General features: G+C 41.3%; 1 protein-coding gene across 1 annotated transcript in view; it reads left to right on the top strand.

Moving 5' to 3' along the window:
- Positions 1-4,323: 4,323 nt before the first annotated feature.
- The window catches only part of rnf32 (ring finger protein 32), a 30,948-nt gene continuing 22,276 nt past the window's right edge, over positions 4,324-12,995 (top strand). Inside the window, exon 1 of the mRNA XM_036596025.1 lies at positions 4,324-4,452. Coding sequence (XP_036451918.1) covers positions 4,324-4,452 — 129 coding nt within the window. The remainder of the gene's footprint in view (positions 4,453-12,995) is intronic.

Here is a 12,995-nt window from a genome sequence, read left to right as displayed (position 1 = left end):
AAAAATCATTGTTATCTGTGTAAAATACCACATTGCAGTATTTCGATAAAAACGCATGTTAGCTACGTTAAAATTTACTGGATTCACCTTTTCCTTGCACTGTGAAAGGTGCAGATAATAATTATAAAAATAAAATTTGATTAAAAGTTTAAGATGGAAATTTGATGAAAAGGTACTATCGTTTGTACAGTCTTGTTTTGTACAAAGACAAAACATTTTTCACATTTTTGGCACATTTTCTGTCATTTTCTGAAAATTTAAAATTTTAAAATTTAACTCAAAACTGCTGTAATTTTAACTCAAAACTGTTGTAATTTTAAGAAAATTTTACAATGTTGAAAAATATGGTGATATTATAAGTATAAGATAGAATAAGTGTGTGGACCTGTCCATATAAAATATAAACATATTCTTGTTTAACAATTGTATGCAACATAACAATTGTATGCAAACATTTTGGCACCTCTGGTCAAATGACACGTTTTGTTTTGTTTTTTTGTAAATGAAAAGTAGTTAAAACATCCTCTACAGACAAAACACTTAAATATGACATTTTAATGCACAATTTCTATGTATTAGCTTAGTTTAACATATTGGCAAGTAATAAATGTAAAAAATAAATGGAATGTGCCATAACTTTTGCACAGACCACATCTGTCCAGTGTTAAATTCAGCACATAAGTAGTAATTGTGTATTAAAGTGTGCAGTAGTGTGTTCTCCACAGAGGATGGGTTTATTTATTTTCACTTAGAAAATCAACACAAACATAGTTTGGCAAGCGGTGCCCAGATGATTGTATGTGATTAATGATATAATCATATTGCATTAAATAGTCCAGCAGAACAATAATCATAACAAGACTTTTAATGATTAAAGCAATAGGTCACAATGTATTACAGTACGCTCATAAGTTCATCACTGTAATTAATTCTTACAATAATTAATTGCATGTTTTGAAATGAAACGCCAACCAGATGAATGTTTTCACAGCGAATGTGACTTCCAGTTTCAACAAAGGTGTAACTTTCATGTCCAGCGTAAAAAAAATTCCCATGCCTTCATTGTGTTTTCACATCGCTGCGATCCAGCACATTTTGTTTTCTCAACGTTAACAGCCTGAAACAGAGCATATCAAACTATCTGCCACTTTCCCCACCCGACAGAACCATCATCAAAAAGACGTTTCAAGCGTCACAGCATGGCTGAGGTATGTTTCAGCGCTCCGAATCGAAACGTGCATCCCGAGCAGCCATTAGGAGACGTCACTCTAATGTCATAATCAGGGCTGCAGGAAAGAGAGCGCTGGTTCTACTTGTTTGTACCACTGGAGAGATTCTGTATGGAGGCATGGTCTCTGTGTTCTCCCACCTTATCTAGCACTTTTATCCTGGCAGAGCGACAGTGTGCAAAGTGCTAAACAGGCAGGGGTGCCAGTAACTGTTTATCTGTCTAATGAATATGTCTACATACAATTATGGATATGTAATATATGTATTACCCACTCAGCACTTTACTGGAAACACCTACCTTATGTTTCCACTCATTGGCCACTTTATTAGGAACACCACCTTGTACTTACATTCACTGGCCACTTTGTTAGAAAAAACTGACCACTAACTGGCCACTTTACTAGAAACACCCACCTTGTGCTTTCACTCACTGGCCACTTTATTAGAATCACCCACCTTGTACTTACATTCTCTGGCCACTTTATTAGAAACACCCACCTTGTGTTTCTGCTAACTGGCCACTTTATTAGAAACACCCACCTTGTACTTACATTCACTGGCCACTTTATTAGAAACACCCACCTTGTGTTTCCGCTAACTGGCCACTTTATTAGAAACACCCACCTTTTACTTACATTCACTGGCCACTTTATTAGAAACACCCACCTTGTGTTTCTGCTAACTGGCCACTTTATTAGAAACACCCACCTTGTGCTTCCACTCACTGGCCACTATATTAGAAACACCCACCTTGTATTTACATTCTCTGGCCACTTTATTAGAAAAACCCACCTTGTGCTTCCGCTAACTGGCCACTTTATTAGAAACACCTACCTTGTACTTACATTCACTGGCCACTTTATTAGAAACACCCACCTTGTGCTTTCAAAAACTGGCCACTTTATTAGAAACACCCACCTTGTGCTTCCACTCACTGGCCACTTTATTAGAAACACCCACCTTGTACTTACATTCACTGGCCACTTTATTAGAAACACCAACCTTGTACTTACATTCACTGGCCACTTTATTAGAAACACCAACCTTGCACTCTGTAGTTAATAAAGTTGAATAATCATTCATGACGGATCACAAATCAAAGCGCAGAAACACTCAGCCGGGGTGCAGATAAGACTCTGAGCGGCTGGGGAGAAAAGTCAGCCTAGCGGCGTTCCCTGTCACGCTGAAAAACAAGTAAACACTGCGCGCTAGTTTACCTGTCATCACTGTCTGAAATTACAACACGAGGCCAAAGCAGCGCTCTCCTCTGGCTCAACCTCAACACGCTTTGAAGTGTCAGAGCTGTGCTGAATGACTCTCCCACTGAACGCTTACTCAACATGTGTCACTTAGACAGCCTCCTTTTTTTAACAGGCTGCGATTCAACTGTCTAATCATTTGGATCTTGAGTGTGAAGAGAAACGTAAAGAAGTTAACAAAAGAGTCGTAATTGTGAAGTCTAGCTGAAGTGTTGTGACGAGGAGCGCAGTGCAGGCCAGAGCTTTGGAAGAATAAACATAAAAACTGATAATAGACAGATATATGTTTATTAAAGGACTCGTACCATGAAAAAGCATATTCTTATTTTTTTTACAATAAAAAATGTAGTATGTAAACAATTTCATGATGTTTTGTTCACTCCTCAGTCTCAATGGTCCATATATGGAGACCAAGCTGCAAACCAGCCTTTCTTTGAATTCTCTGTTTTTGTGATATCACAACATATTCACTAATACAGTCATGTGACTTGATGAATGATGAATGGACCAAACAGAAATGCTCCAAAATTACCTGGAGAACAATCTGGCTCCATTAATTCCCATTCAAAGTTCAGACACTGCAGTGCTGCTGGAGTTATTAAACACTGTGTCCACTCACTGTCCACTCTATTAGACACTCCTACCTTGTCAGTCCACCTTGTAGATGTAAAGTCAGAGACGATAGCTCATCTGCTGCTGCACAGTTTGTGTTGGTCATCCTCTAGTCCATCAGTGGTCACAGGACGCTGCCCACAGGACACTGTTGGCTGGATGTTTTTGGTTCTCAGTCCAGCAGCGACACTGAGGTGTTTATAAACTCCAGCAGCACTGCTGTGTCTGATCCACTCAGACCAGCGCAACACACACTAACACACCACCACCACGTCAGTGTTACTGCAGTGCTGAGAATGACCCACCACCCAAACAGTACCTGCTCTGTGGTGGCTGTGTACTATACTATATACAGAGGAAGTCAAATATCAACAACGTCCAGAAACACCACTGACTTCTCTGGGCTCGAGCTCATCTGAAATGGACTGATGCACAAAGGAAATGTGTATTGTGGTCTGATGAGTTGATCTTTCAAATTGTGAAGATTTCAGATTTTAAGAGTCTGTGATGGTATGAGGGGGTATTATTGAGTAACCCGCATATATGTATATATCCTGCCTTCTACACAGCACCACATTCTGAATGTGCTATAATAAGATAATGTGCTAAAATAATATATAATGAGAATGCAAGTGTGAGACTGGCCTACCGGTCTCCCATTGAAAACGTGGTGCATTATTAAGCTATTATTATTATTATTATTATTATTATTATAGTGCAAAAGTTTTGGCACATTTCTTGTGTCACGATGATACAAATACTCTAACACACCCACTCCACACACACACACACACACACACACACACATAACACACCAAACACACACACACACAACACTTTTAAGGTAGCAGGAGATTTTAGGTAGCAGAAGATTTAAGGTGGAAGTGGATTTAAGGTAGCAATGATTTAAGGGAGCAGTGAAGTTAAGGTAGCAGCAAAGTTAAGGTGGCAGTGGACTAAGGCTACCATAGCAACTACCAACTTAGCAACAACCTAGCAGGAAGTGGGAACCATTTAAGCTATGCAATCATTCAGTACTTCCTTCAGGAAATGTATGTTTCTAGTAATTATTATTATTATTATTATTATTATTATGTTCTATTAAATTCTGTTTTGTGATGTTCTCATCTCACATGCCGTCTTTTTGGTATTAAAGTCTGTAAACATATTCGAAAGGATCACTGCAGGTTTCCGTGTATTTGGCCTGTACGCTACATGCGGAATGGTGGTCTATGTGGAAAACGGCTGTGTCAAACCACAAACCTCAGCCATGTTTGCACTTACAACAGTAAAAGATCTGCAGAGCTTTCCAGAGCTTTGCTGTCTGGATCAGCGCAATCCGACCGCCTGGGTCAGGAACATCATTTGGCATCGCTTCTCCAAAGCTCCTCGTGTTTGGAGATACAGAGTTACCCCACCGAGCCCGGAAAGTCCCCAATTATGTGGTAATTCCAGAGAGCGGTTTGGGATCTATTTATGCTTATCGCTCAGAGAACTGCAGCATTTACGAGATTCCACCACAAACACGTTCCCCCAAGCCGAAGGCAAACTGCCTCCACTCCTTCCCTTCTTCCCTCCGCTCTTGCCTTCAACCAGTCACCTGCAGTGAGCCGTGATTTATGGTCGACTTGTGAGGACCATGTGAGTCTTTGGGCTTATCTTTATTTCAAGCTACCGTTTTAAATGAGATGAGTTAATTACCAGGTTTCAGATGGTGGGGGGCAACATTAATGATTGCGGTAATAAATCTACATGTGCTGAAAACGCTAATTTTCCACGCAGAGTCGCTCTCTGTGCTGTAAACAGTTACGAGGACCGAGGCAGGGATCAAACAAGCCATGCGCATCCATAACAGCATCTCTTAAAGGGACAGTTTGGTTAAAATAAGTTTAGTTTAGTCCAAATAAGCCAGCCAGCCAGTACATGTTTGCTTCTTTAGTTCTGTGCAGGAGCTGTGGGCCCAAACCATCAATTAGCCTTGTGCTAACTGCATGTCTAAAGCATCACATAGTTGCCTCAGACTGTGGCAAGTTGTCCAGTAGTCTTAGACAGACTTGCTGATCTATAAAAAATGGACAAACGTATGTTAGCACAGCTAAAAACAGGAGTAACCGGCTTTTTGAAGCCTAAATTTTGTCCATTTTTCCTACCTTTTGACTTTCAGACACTGAATGTATTGGCCGATCAACTGAATTCGGGAAGAAAATGTGTAAATCTGAGGCAGTTTGAGGCAGGTAAGCCATTAGCATGATGCTAATTTGTATGGCTTCCATTATTAGCTCATTAGTTTCAATCTCCAGTGCAAAACTAAAGAAACAACCTTCAGACACTTAATGTGTCTAGGCTGACTGACTACATTTGGGAGGAAAATGTGTAAATTTGAGGCAGTTTGAGGCAGGTAAGTGGTTAGCATGATGCTAATTGGTATGGCTTCCAGTACTCGTTAGATCATTAGCTTCAATCTCCAGTGCAAAAGTAAAGAACCAACCTTCAGATACTGAACATGTCTAGGCTGATCAACCACATTTGGGAGGGAAATGTGTAAATGTGAGGCAGTTTGAGGCAGGCAAGCAGTTAGTATGATGCTAATTGGTATGGCTTCCATTATGCATTAGCCACATTAGCCTTGATCTCCAGTGCCACACTAAAGAAAGACCTTACAGACACTGAACATGTCTAGGCTGATCGACTATATTTGGGAGGAAAATGTGTAAATCTGAGGCACTTTTGAGGCAGGTAAGCTGTTAGCATGATGCTAATTTGTATGGCTTCCATTATTTGTTAGCTCATTAGCTTCAATCTCCAGTGCAACAACCTTCAGACACTGAATGTGTCTAGGCTGACTGACTACATTTGGGAGGAAAATGTGTAAATGTAATATTTCACCACAGCTTAAATGCAGATTATTTCACCTCTCACAGCTTCAGAAAGAAGCCCCTCGGATTCAGCGCTGGTTCTACAGGTGAAAGATGTCCTACATAACTAGATCATGAGCACTGGGTGCAGCGCTGTTCCCCAGATCCATCATTCAGCGATTGGCGCTTCAGAAGCTATAATTTTAATCACTGGCCCCATATATGAAAGCAGCTGGAGAGAGCCAGGTAGCGAGCTGGAGGTTGAGGAGACGCTCAGGCACAGCGGGGGTCCGCCTCAGCTCCGCGCGTTAAGCCTTCCTGGGCTACAATTTATGGTCATTACGGCAGCCTATTTTCAGCCCCTGTGATGGATTCTGCTCAATTATCGGCCATTACGGGGACGAGATGGCTTCGCGAGCGCCGCGCAGATTGTCGGGCACCACTGCGACATTCAAGTGAAAATCCACTTGGCACTCAGAGCGAGTTCTCGGAGGCTGGAGAGTGACGACAAAGCCTACAGGAGAGTTATTATAGATGAGCAAAAACAGGGTTCTGTCCACAGCCATGTAGGTGGGTAGACAGGCAGATGCAGAGCTCGGCGTAAAATGGACTTTCAAGTTAGTTAATTATTCGCTTTGGAAAAGTCTTTCATGACAATAAAGGAAGTAGCGCACAATTGTTCTTTGACGCTTATTCAGCAATTGCTTACAGCTGACCCTGCTGAAAACAATTTATAAAGCAGAAAAAACTGCTGGTTTATGCTGGTCTGGTGCTGCTTTAGCTGGTCACCCTGCAGGGACATGCTGGTTGACCAGCATACCAGCATTCAAAAAACAATATTTTTCAACAACGTTTTTCAGTTTTTGACCTAATCGGAAAATTCCTGTTGTCCTTTATATTGTGTGTAACTTTCATGATGAATGGACCAAAAGAAACGGCCCAAAATGACTCGGAGATAATTCTGGTTCCATTGACTTACATTAAAAGTAGAGTATGTTTTTTCCTTCTCCTGTTAAGTTACCATTTTGGAGATAAAAGCATATAGTGAGCATACATCGGTTGGCTGGCCTGATAAGGTTGGTGCCCTGCTGACTGTATGCCACTCCTGGTCCACCCTCGGACCACCCAGATTGTGGTCCTGCATACAACGTCAAACTAGTTTTTAATTTCCTCAAACAGATTTTAAATTAGCACAGACTTTCATTTTGAAAAATAAACTAAGATGAACATTACAAACTAGTGAGAGAAAAATAACAACTAGGCGTAATATAAAATGATTGTGTTGGGAATGTAGCAGCTGATATTGCGCTAGATTAAGATTACGTACTAATTTACAAAGGATAACGAAAGAAAGACATGAAGGAAAAGTAAGTAAATTCGACGGTGGGTGGAAAATGTGGAATGAAAAGTGGAATTTTGTCTAACACTCTGCTTAACCACCAGTGGGCCGCCTGGAAAACGCTCAGCAAATATCCACTGGGCTGCTAGCTTTGCTGTCAGTGGGCCAACAGTTGCCCCCTATCCTCTTATTATTTGGGAGAATCCACTAAATTGTGTGTAGTGAAAATATAAATGTTGCTACAAGCTAACACTGCTGTACAATGAACTGACAGTATAAAACTGGCAATCTCTCCAAAATACCCCACAAAAACCAGCAAGCTTTGGTAGCTAAGCTAAGCTAATATATGTATATATTAGTACTGAAGTACAAGAGACTTACTTTCAGGGTGAGACTGTGGCGATTCAGTAAAACGGCATTTATTTTTCCCAGAGTAAGATCACTTAGAACTGGAGATCCTAATTCAAGCATGTTTTCTTTGCTTTTTTAGTGAAATACGTCCTTCTACTTTCTAAAACCAAAGGAAAGTTCTGGGCGAGTGATTAGAAACTGTTTCAACTTCTCATTTTTAGTTGTTTAGCTCATTTCACACCCATTCATTGAGGACTCGCTCGTGGGCGCCCTCTGCTGTTTTGCAGTCATGTTTTTGACATAATGAGGGAAATAGGAAGTGGCCAGGCTCTTCATAAACCCGGCTCTGACACTATCATGACCGGCTACATTAAGGGGGCGCTATGATGTAGCTGGTACCAAAAGTGAGTAGACTTGAGTCGAGTCGAGTTGCACCATGCAGTGGAAAAGCGCGTGATCGAGAAATTGTAGCTTTGTTGCTGAGGTGAGGATGTTCCATTTGAGGGGACACCCCTATGTTCCCAGGAATCTTTATTTGCTCATGGAAAATTCTAGAAAACAGACTCATGTTTCCCAGGTCCTGTGTTCGCAGGCTTCGCTCAGAATTCTCAACAAATTCAAAAAAGCTTGCCAAGCCAGCTAATTAGCTCATTTAAGCTACAGGATAATAACCATAACCTTAAGAACCTTTCATAGCCCTGCTTAAAGTATCATATTGAGGTTTGATGTTTTATTTGAAGAGCTAAGGTGATGCACAGGGCTAAAAACATAGTTATGCTCGAAGGTAACTGTGTGACTCTGAAGTGGACGTTTCTGGTTGTGGAGTTCGCCGGCCGCAGTCTGAATTGAGCCAGGCTAATTGACAACGAGAGGTTCAACAGGGTCGTGGGCAGAGCCGGCCAAAGGAGAGCCATAGGAGGACCCCTCAGACAGATTAAGCGGCTGATCGATAACTTCTCAAGTGCTAATAGGCGCTGCCACGGTCCGTGATATGTGAGCGTGTTTGTCATTTCGGCCGCCAGGGGATTTATGGGAAATCCATTGTCAGGTCCAAGGCATGAGGTAATGTAGCACTTAGCAGATGAAATAAAAACCCCAAAGCCAACAGTGATTTGTATTTCATTTACCGAGGACACGGTAGGAAGGTTCGGACCTCCATCTCTCCAAATGCAGTCCTGACGGCTATTTTCTCCTCTCCGTCTTTTTATTTTTTAAATATCGGCTTACTTAGTCAGCAATGATGCAACAGATTACAGCAAACAGTATTGCATTTCTGTCCCTTCTTTTGATTGGTTCCTCACTCCTACTCGCCGATAAAGGAAATGCCCCAATATCCATCAGGTAATTAAAGTCTTATTAGGCAGTAGTTATGGGCAGCTCGTAAAATAATTTGATATCTGTCTGCTCTCCACCAGAGGAGACTGGTCTTGGGGTCATCTGCATGGCTGACATAATGGGTAATTAACTACACCAACTTGCCCCATTTCATTATTCACAAGCAGACAATGCCATATTTTACAGTGAACAATAGGGGGACACTTCTATTACCCCCACAGGCTTTTCATTTAATTAGCTGCTTCTGAAGTGTTACCACTGAATTAAGAGATGGACAACTGCTGAGTATTAGCTGGCGCCCTCTAGCAGAACCAAAGTGTGTTGCATTGCTGTGCTGTCTAAACCCTGCGTTAGACTTCTTAACAAAACATATGACTCAACTGGAACTGCAAACAATTTTCAGTTTCAATTTCAGTCACTACAATATGAAACCATCTACAAACTAACAAAACAGTCATTCTCAGGGTGAATACAAACCAAGTGCCCCCTAGCAGACCCAAAGTGTATTGCATTCTTGGCTGTCTATGTTAGAATTGATAAACACAGATTATGTCCCAACTGGAAAGCTTGAGTCATGTTTGAATGCAAATAGTTTTAATTTCAGTCAATGCAGTATGAAATGATCCACACAACGACTATTTTGACAAAACAGTTATTGTCTCAGGTTGATACAAACCAAGGCAAATGCAAAGGTTTTTAAGATGAAATTATTGCCCTCTAACAGACCCAAAGAGTACTGCATTTTTGTGCTATCTAAAGCAATATTAATGTTCCAAAGGTATGACGCCACTGAAAGGCTTCTGTCATGTTTTTGATTACAAACTTTTAATCATAAGATTTCCTAACAAACATTTTGATCTTGATCATGTGTTTAAGTGTAAATAGCTTTAATTTCAGTCACCACAATATGAAAATTATCCACAAACCGACAAAAAAGTCATAGTCTGAGGTTGATTTAGACAAAATGCCCTCTAGCAGATCCAGAAGGAATTGCATTTTTGTGCCTTCTAAACCATACCTTAGACATCCTAACAGAAACAATGACCCATTAAAAATTATTGGAGGCCGACATCATGTATTCGCAGGCAAATAGTTTCGATTTTACTCACCACAATGTGAAATCATCCATATATTTTGACAAAATAGCCATCAACTGGAGTTGATACAAACCAAGGCAAATGCAGAGGTTTTTGAAAAATAAAAGATTGAGAGCGCCCTCTAGCAGACCCAAACTGTGTTGCATTGTTGTGCTGTCTAAACCCTGCATTAGAGCTCCTATCACAAATATGACCCAACTGGGAGGCCCAAGTCATGTTTTCGAGAGCAAATACTTTTAATTTCAGTCAAAACAATCTGAAATCATCCCCAAACCGACAGCAGTCATCCTCTGTGGTTGATACAAACCAAGGCAAATGCAAAAGTTTTGCAAATTAAAAAATTGAAGGCTGCCCTCTAGCAGACCCAAAGTGTATTGCGTTTCTGCACTGTCTAAACCCTACACTGACTTCCTAACATGACCCAACTGAAAGGTCAAACCACCCACACACTAAAAATAGGAACTTGAGTATTTTATGTCATCTGGGGTTGATAGAAACCAAAGCAAATGCAAATATTCTGAAAATTAAGATTGCCCTCTAGCAGAACCAAAGTGTATTGCATTGTTGCGCTGTCTAAATCCCATGTTAGTGTTCCTTCCAAAAGTAAGTCATGTTTTCGAATGCAAATACTTCTAATTTCAGTCAAAACAATCTAAATCATCCACAAACTGATACAATTCAAGGCAAATGCAAATAAATAAAATACATTTTATTGACAAAAAATTGAGTGTGCCCTCTAGCAGACCCAAGGTGTGTTGCATTTGTGAACTGTCTAAACCTTACATTAGACTTCCTCACCAAAAGTATGATCCAACCGAAAGGTCAAACAATCCATACACTAAAAATAGGAACTTGAGTATCATTATCTTGTTTAGGGTTGATACAAACCAAGACAAATGCAAATGTTTTGAAAATTAAAAGATTAAGAGCGCCCTCTAGCAGAACCAAAGTGTATCGCATTGTTGTGCTGTATAAACCCCACGTTAGAGTTCCGACCAAAAATATGACCCAACTGAAAGGCCTAAGTCATGTTTTGGAGTGCAAATACTTTTCATTTCAGTCAAAACAACCTGAAATCATCCACAAAATGACAGCAGTCTACCTCTGTAGTTGATATAAACCAAGGCAAATGCAAATATTTAGAAAATTAAAAGATTGAGTGCCCTCTAGCAGACCCGAAGTGTACCGAGTTTGTGCGCTATCTAATGATCTATGTTAGACTTCGTACCAAATAAAGCATGAAAAGCTATAAGTCATGCTTACTTCTGTTCAAGCCCATTTAAAATGAGTCAGCAGAAAATCAGCCACACATTTTGACAAGACAGCAACCCGAATGTCACCTGGGGTTGATGCAAACCAAGGCAAACGCAAAGGTCTGGAGAAAAAGCCAAGTGCTACGAATTCCAAATGTAGCAGAGTGGATCCGAATACCACAGTCACGGGTCACGGACAAAGTCAGAAAACGTGAAAGAGAGAGGAGGGTTCTTTGTGTGGGAGCACAGACAGATTGACAGCGGAGAAAGAAAAAAACAGGGGACCTTCTTATGGAGCGGCACGTCCAGGGCAGCGAGAGGGGCTGCAGAAGGTCTGGATTAATGAGACCCATAGGGAAGGACGTGGAGGATTAGAGCTGATCTCAGCCAAATCTGTTGAGGCATAGAAAATACATCCTTATATGCTTACAGAACAAACAGTAATCCTTTCCTTTCTGCCGTTCTCTATGTTGCCACAGTGGACAGTATAAAAGCACGATTTGGCCACTTCAACAGCGCTGAGGTTTTCTTTAATCTGCGTGCTAGCACATAATGGTGTTTCTCCATTGATCGTGATTTCCATCAGACATCCATCCACCATTGTCAGCTTCCAAACACGGTAAACACCGGCCGCTCTCTCGACATGTTCGCCATCCGAACATGGTGCTTTTTTTCCCCGCATACCTGCTCCGTCTCTTTGAACAGAGATAAATAGCTGGATTACTTGTCCCTTTTCAAGCTCCCCAAGTTTGCAAAGGAGTTCGGCGAAGGCTTCCTATTCAAAACATTACGCCAACAGGACCTTCTTCCCCCCTTTTCTCCTCTGTTTCTTAACTCATGAGCTCTTTGCACGACAAGGTGAGTTCCCTCTTTTCAAAATACCACGGGAACAGGTAAAGAGAGGCTCAAGGAGGGGGAAGAAAGCCAAACAGAAAAGCTCTTTAAAACGGTATTTATAGAGAGAGCGAAGACAAACAGTGTCCCTGTTGAAAATGAGAGAATCCATTTCGATGACAGTTGGAAGAAAGCAACCTTTATGCTGCGGATTGAGGCCCAGGTCTCTGCCTATGCCCTCCTTTTAGAAAAGTGATTAGTTACTTAAAAAACACAAACGAGAGGCTCAGAGCGAGAAAGCCGGGAGAAGACAGGCCTTTGATTGCCATTCGAATTCCTCGCTAATAAATTGTTCTGCACCTTTGTCTGGGCCGCCGAGGACCGCGGCCTACGTTTTCCCAAGAATGCCCAAGGATCCTGAACACACACAAAAAAACCCACAAGGATGTCCCGGTCCTTTCAGAGAGAGGCAGGCTGATTGTCAGCGCCTAGCATGAGTGTCATCTGATCTCAACGCAACATCAAAGTCCACTGGAGGCGTAGAAAGCATTTTTCTTTCCCCCAGAAATGAACCCAGACCGCAGCGTGACTGGGAAATGAAACTGCTGCTTTCATCGTCTCGTTCCCTAAATGGGTAGGATTTTCCTCATGTTTGTGTTTTGCATTTTTATAATCATTATTATTATTAGTCAGCTGAGGATGCCTGGTCAGCGGCTGAGCTCACGGCGCAGGTATGTGCAGATTAGCGCCGTGTGGCTCAGCGTTTGATGACAGCTTGATGAGATCTTCCACCTTCATAGGCACATGGTATAACCACCAATTAACCCCAT

The sequence above is a fragment of the Colossoma macropomum genome, unplaced genomic scaffold, assembly GCF_904425465.1.
Source record: "Colossoma macropomum unplaced genomic scaffold, Colossoma_macropomum, whole genome shotgun sequence".
Taxonomy (NCBI): Eukaryota; Metazoa; Chordata; class Actinopteri; order Characiformes; family Serrasalmidae; genus Colossoma; species Colossoma macropomum.
This window is presented reverse-complemented; position numbering and strand designations above follow the sequence as displayed.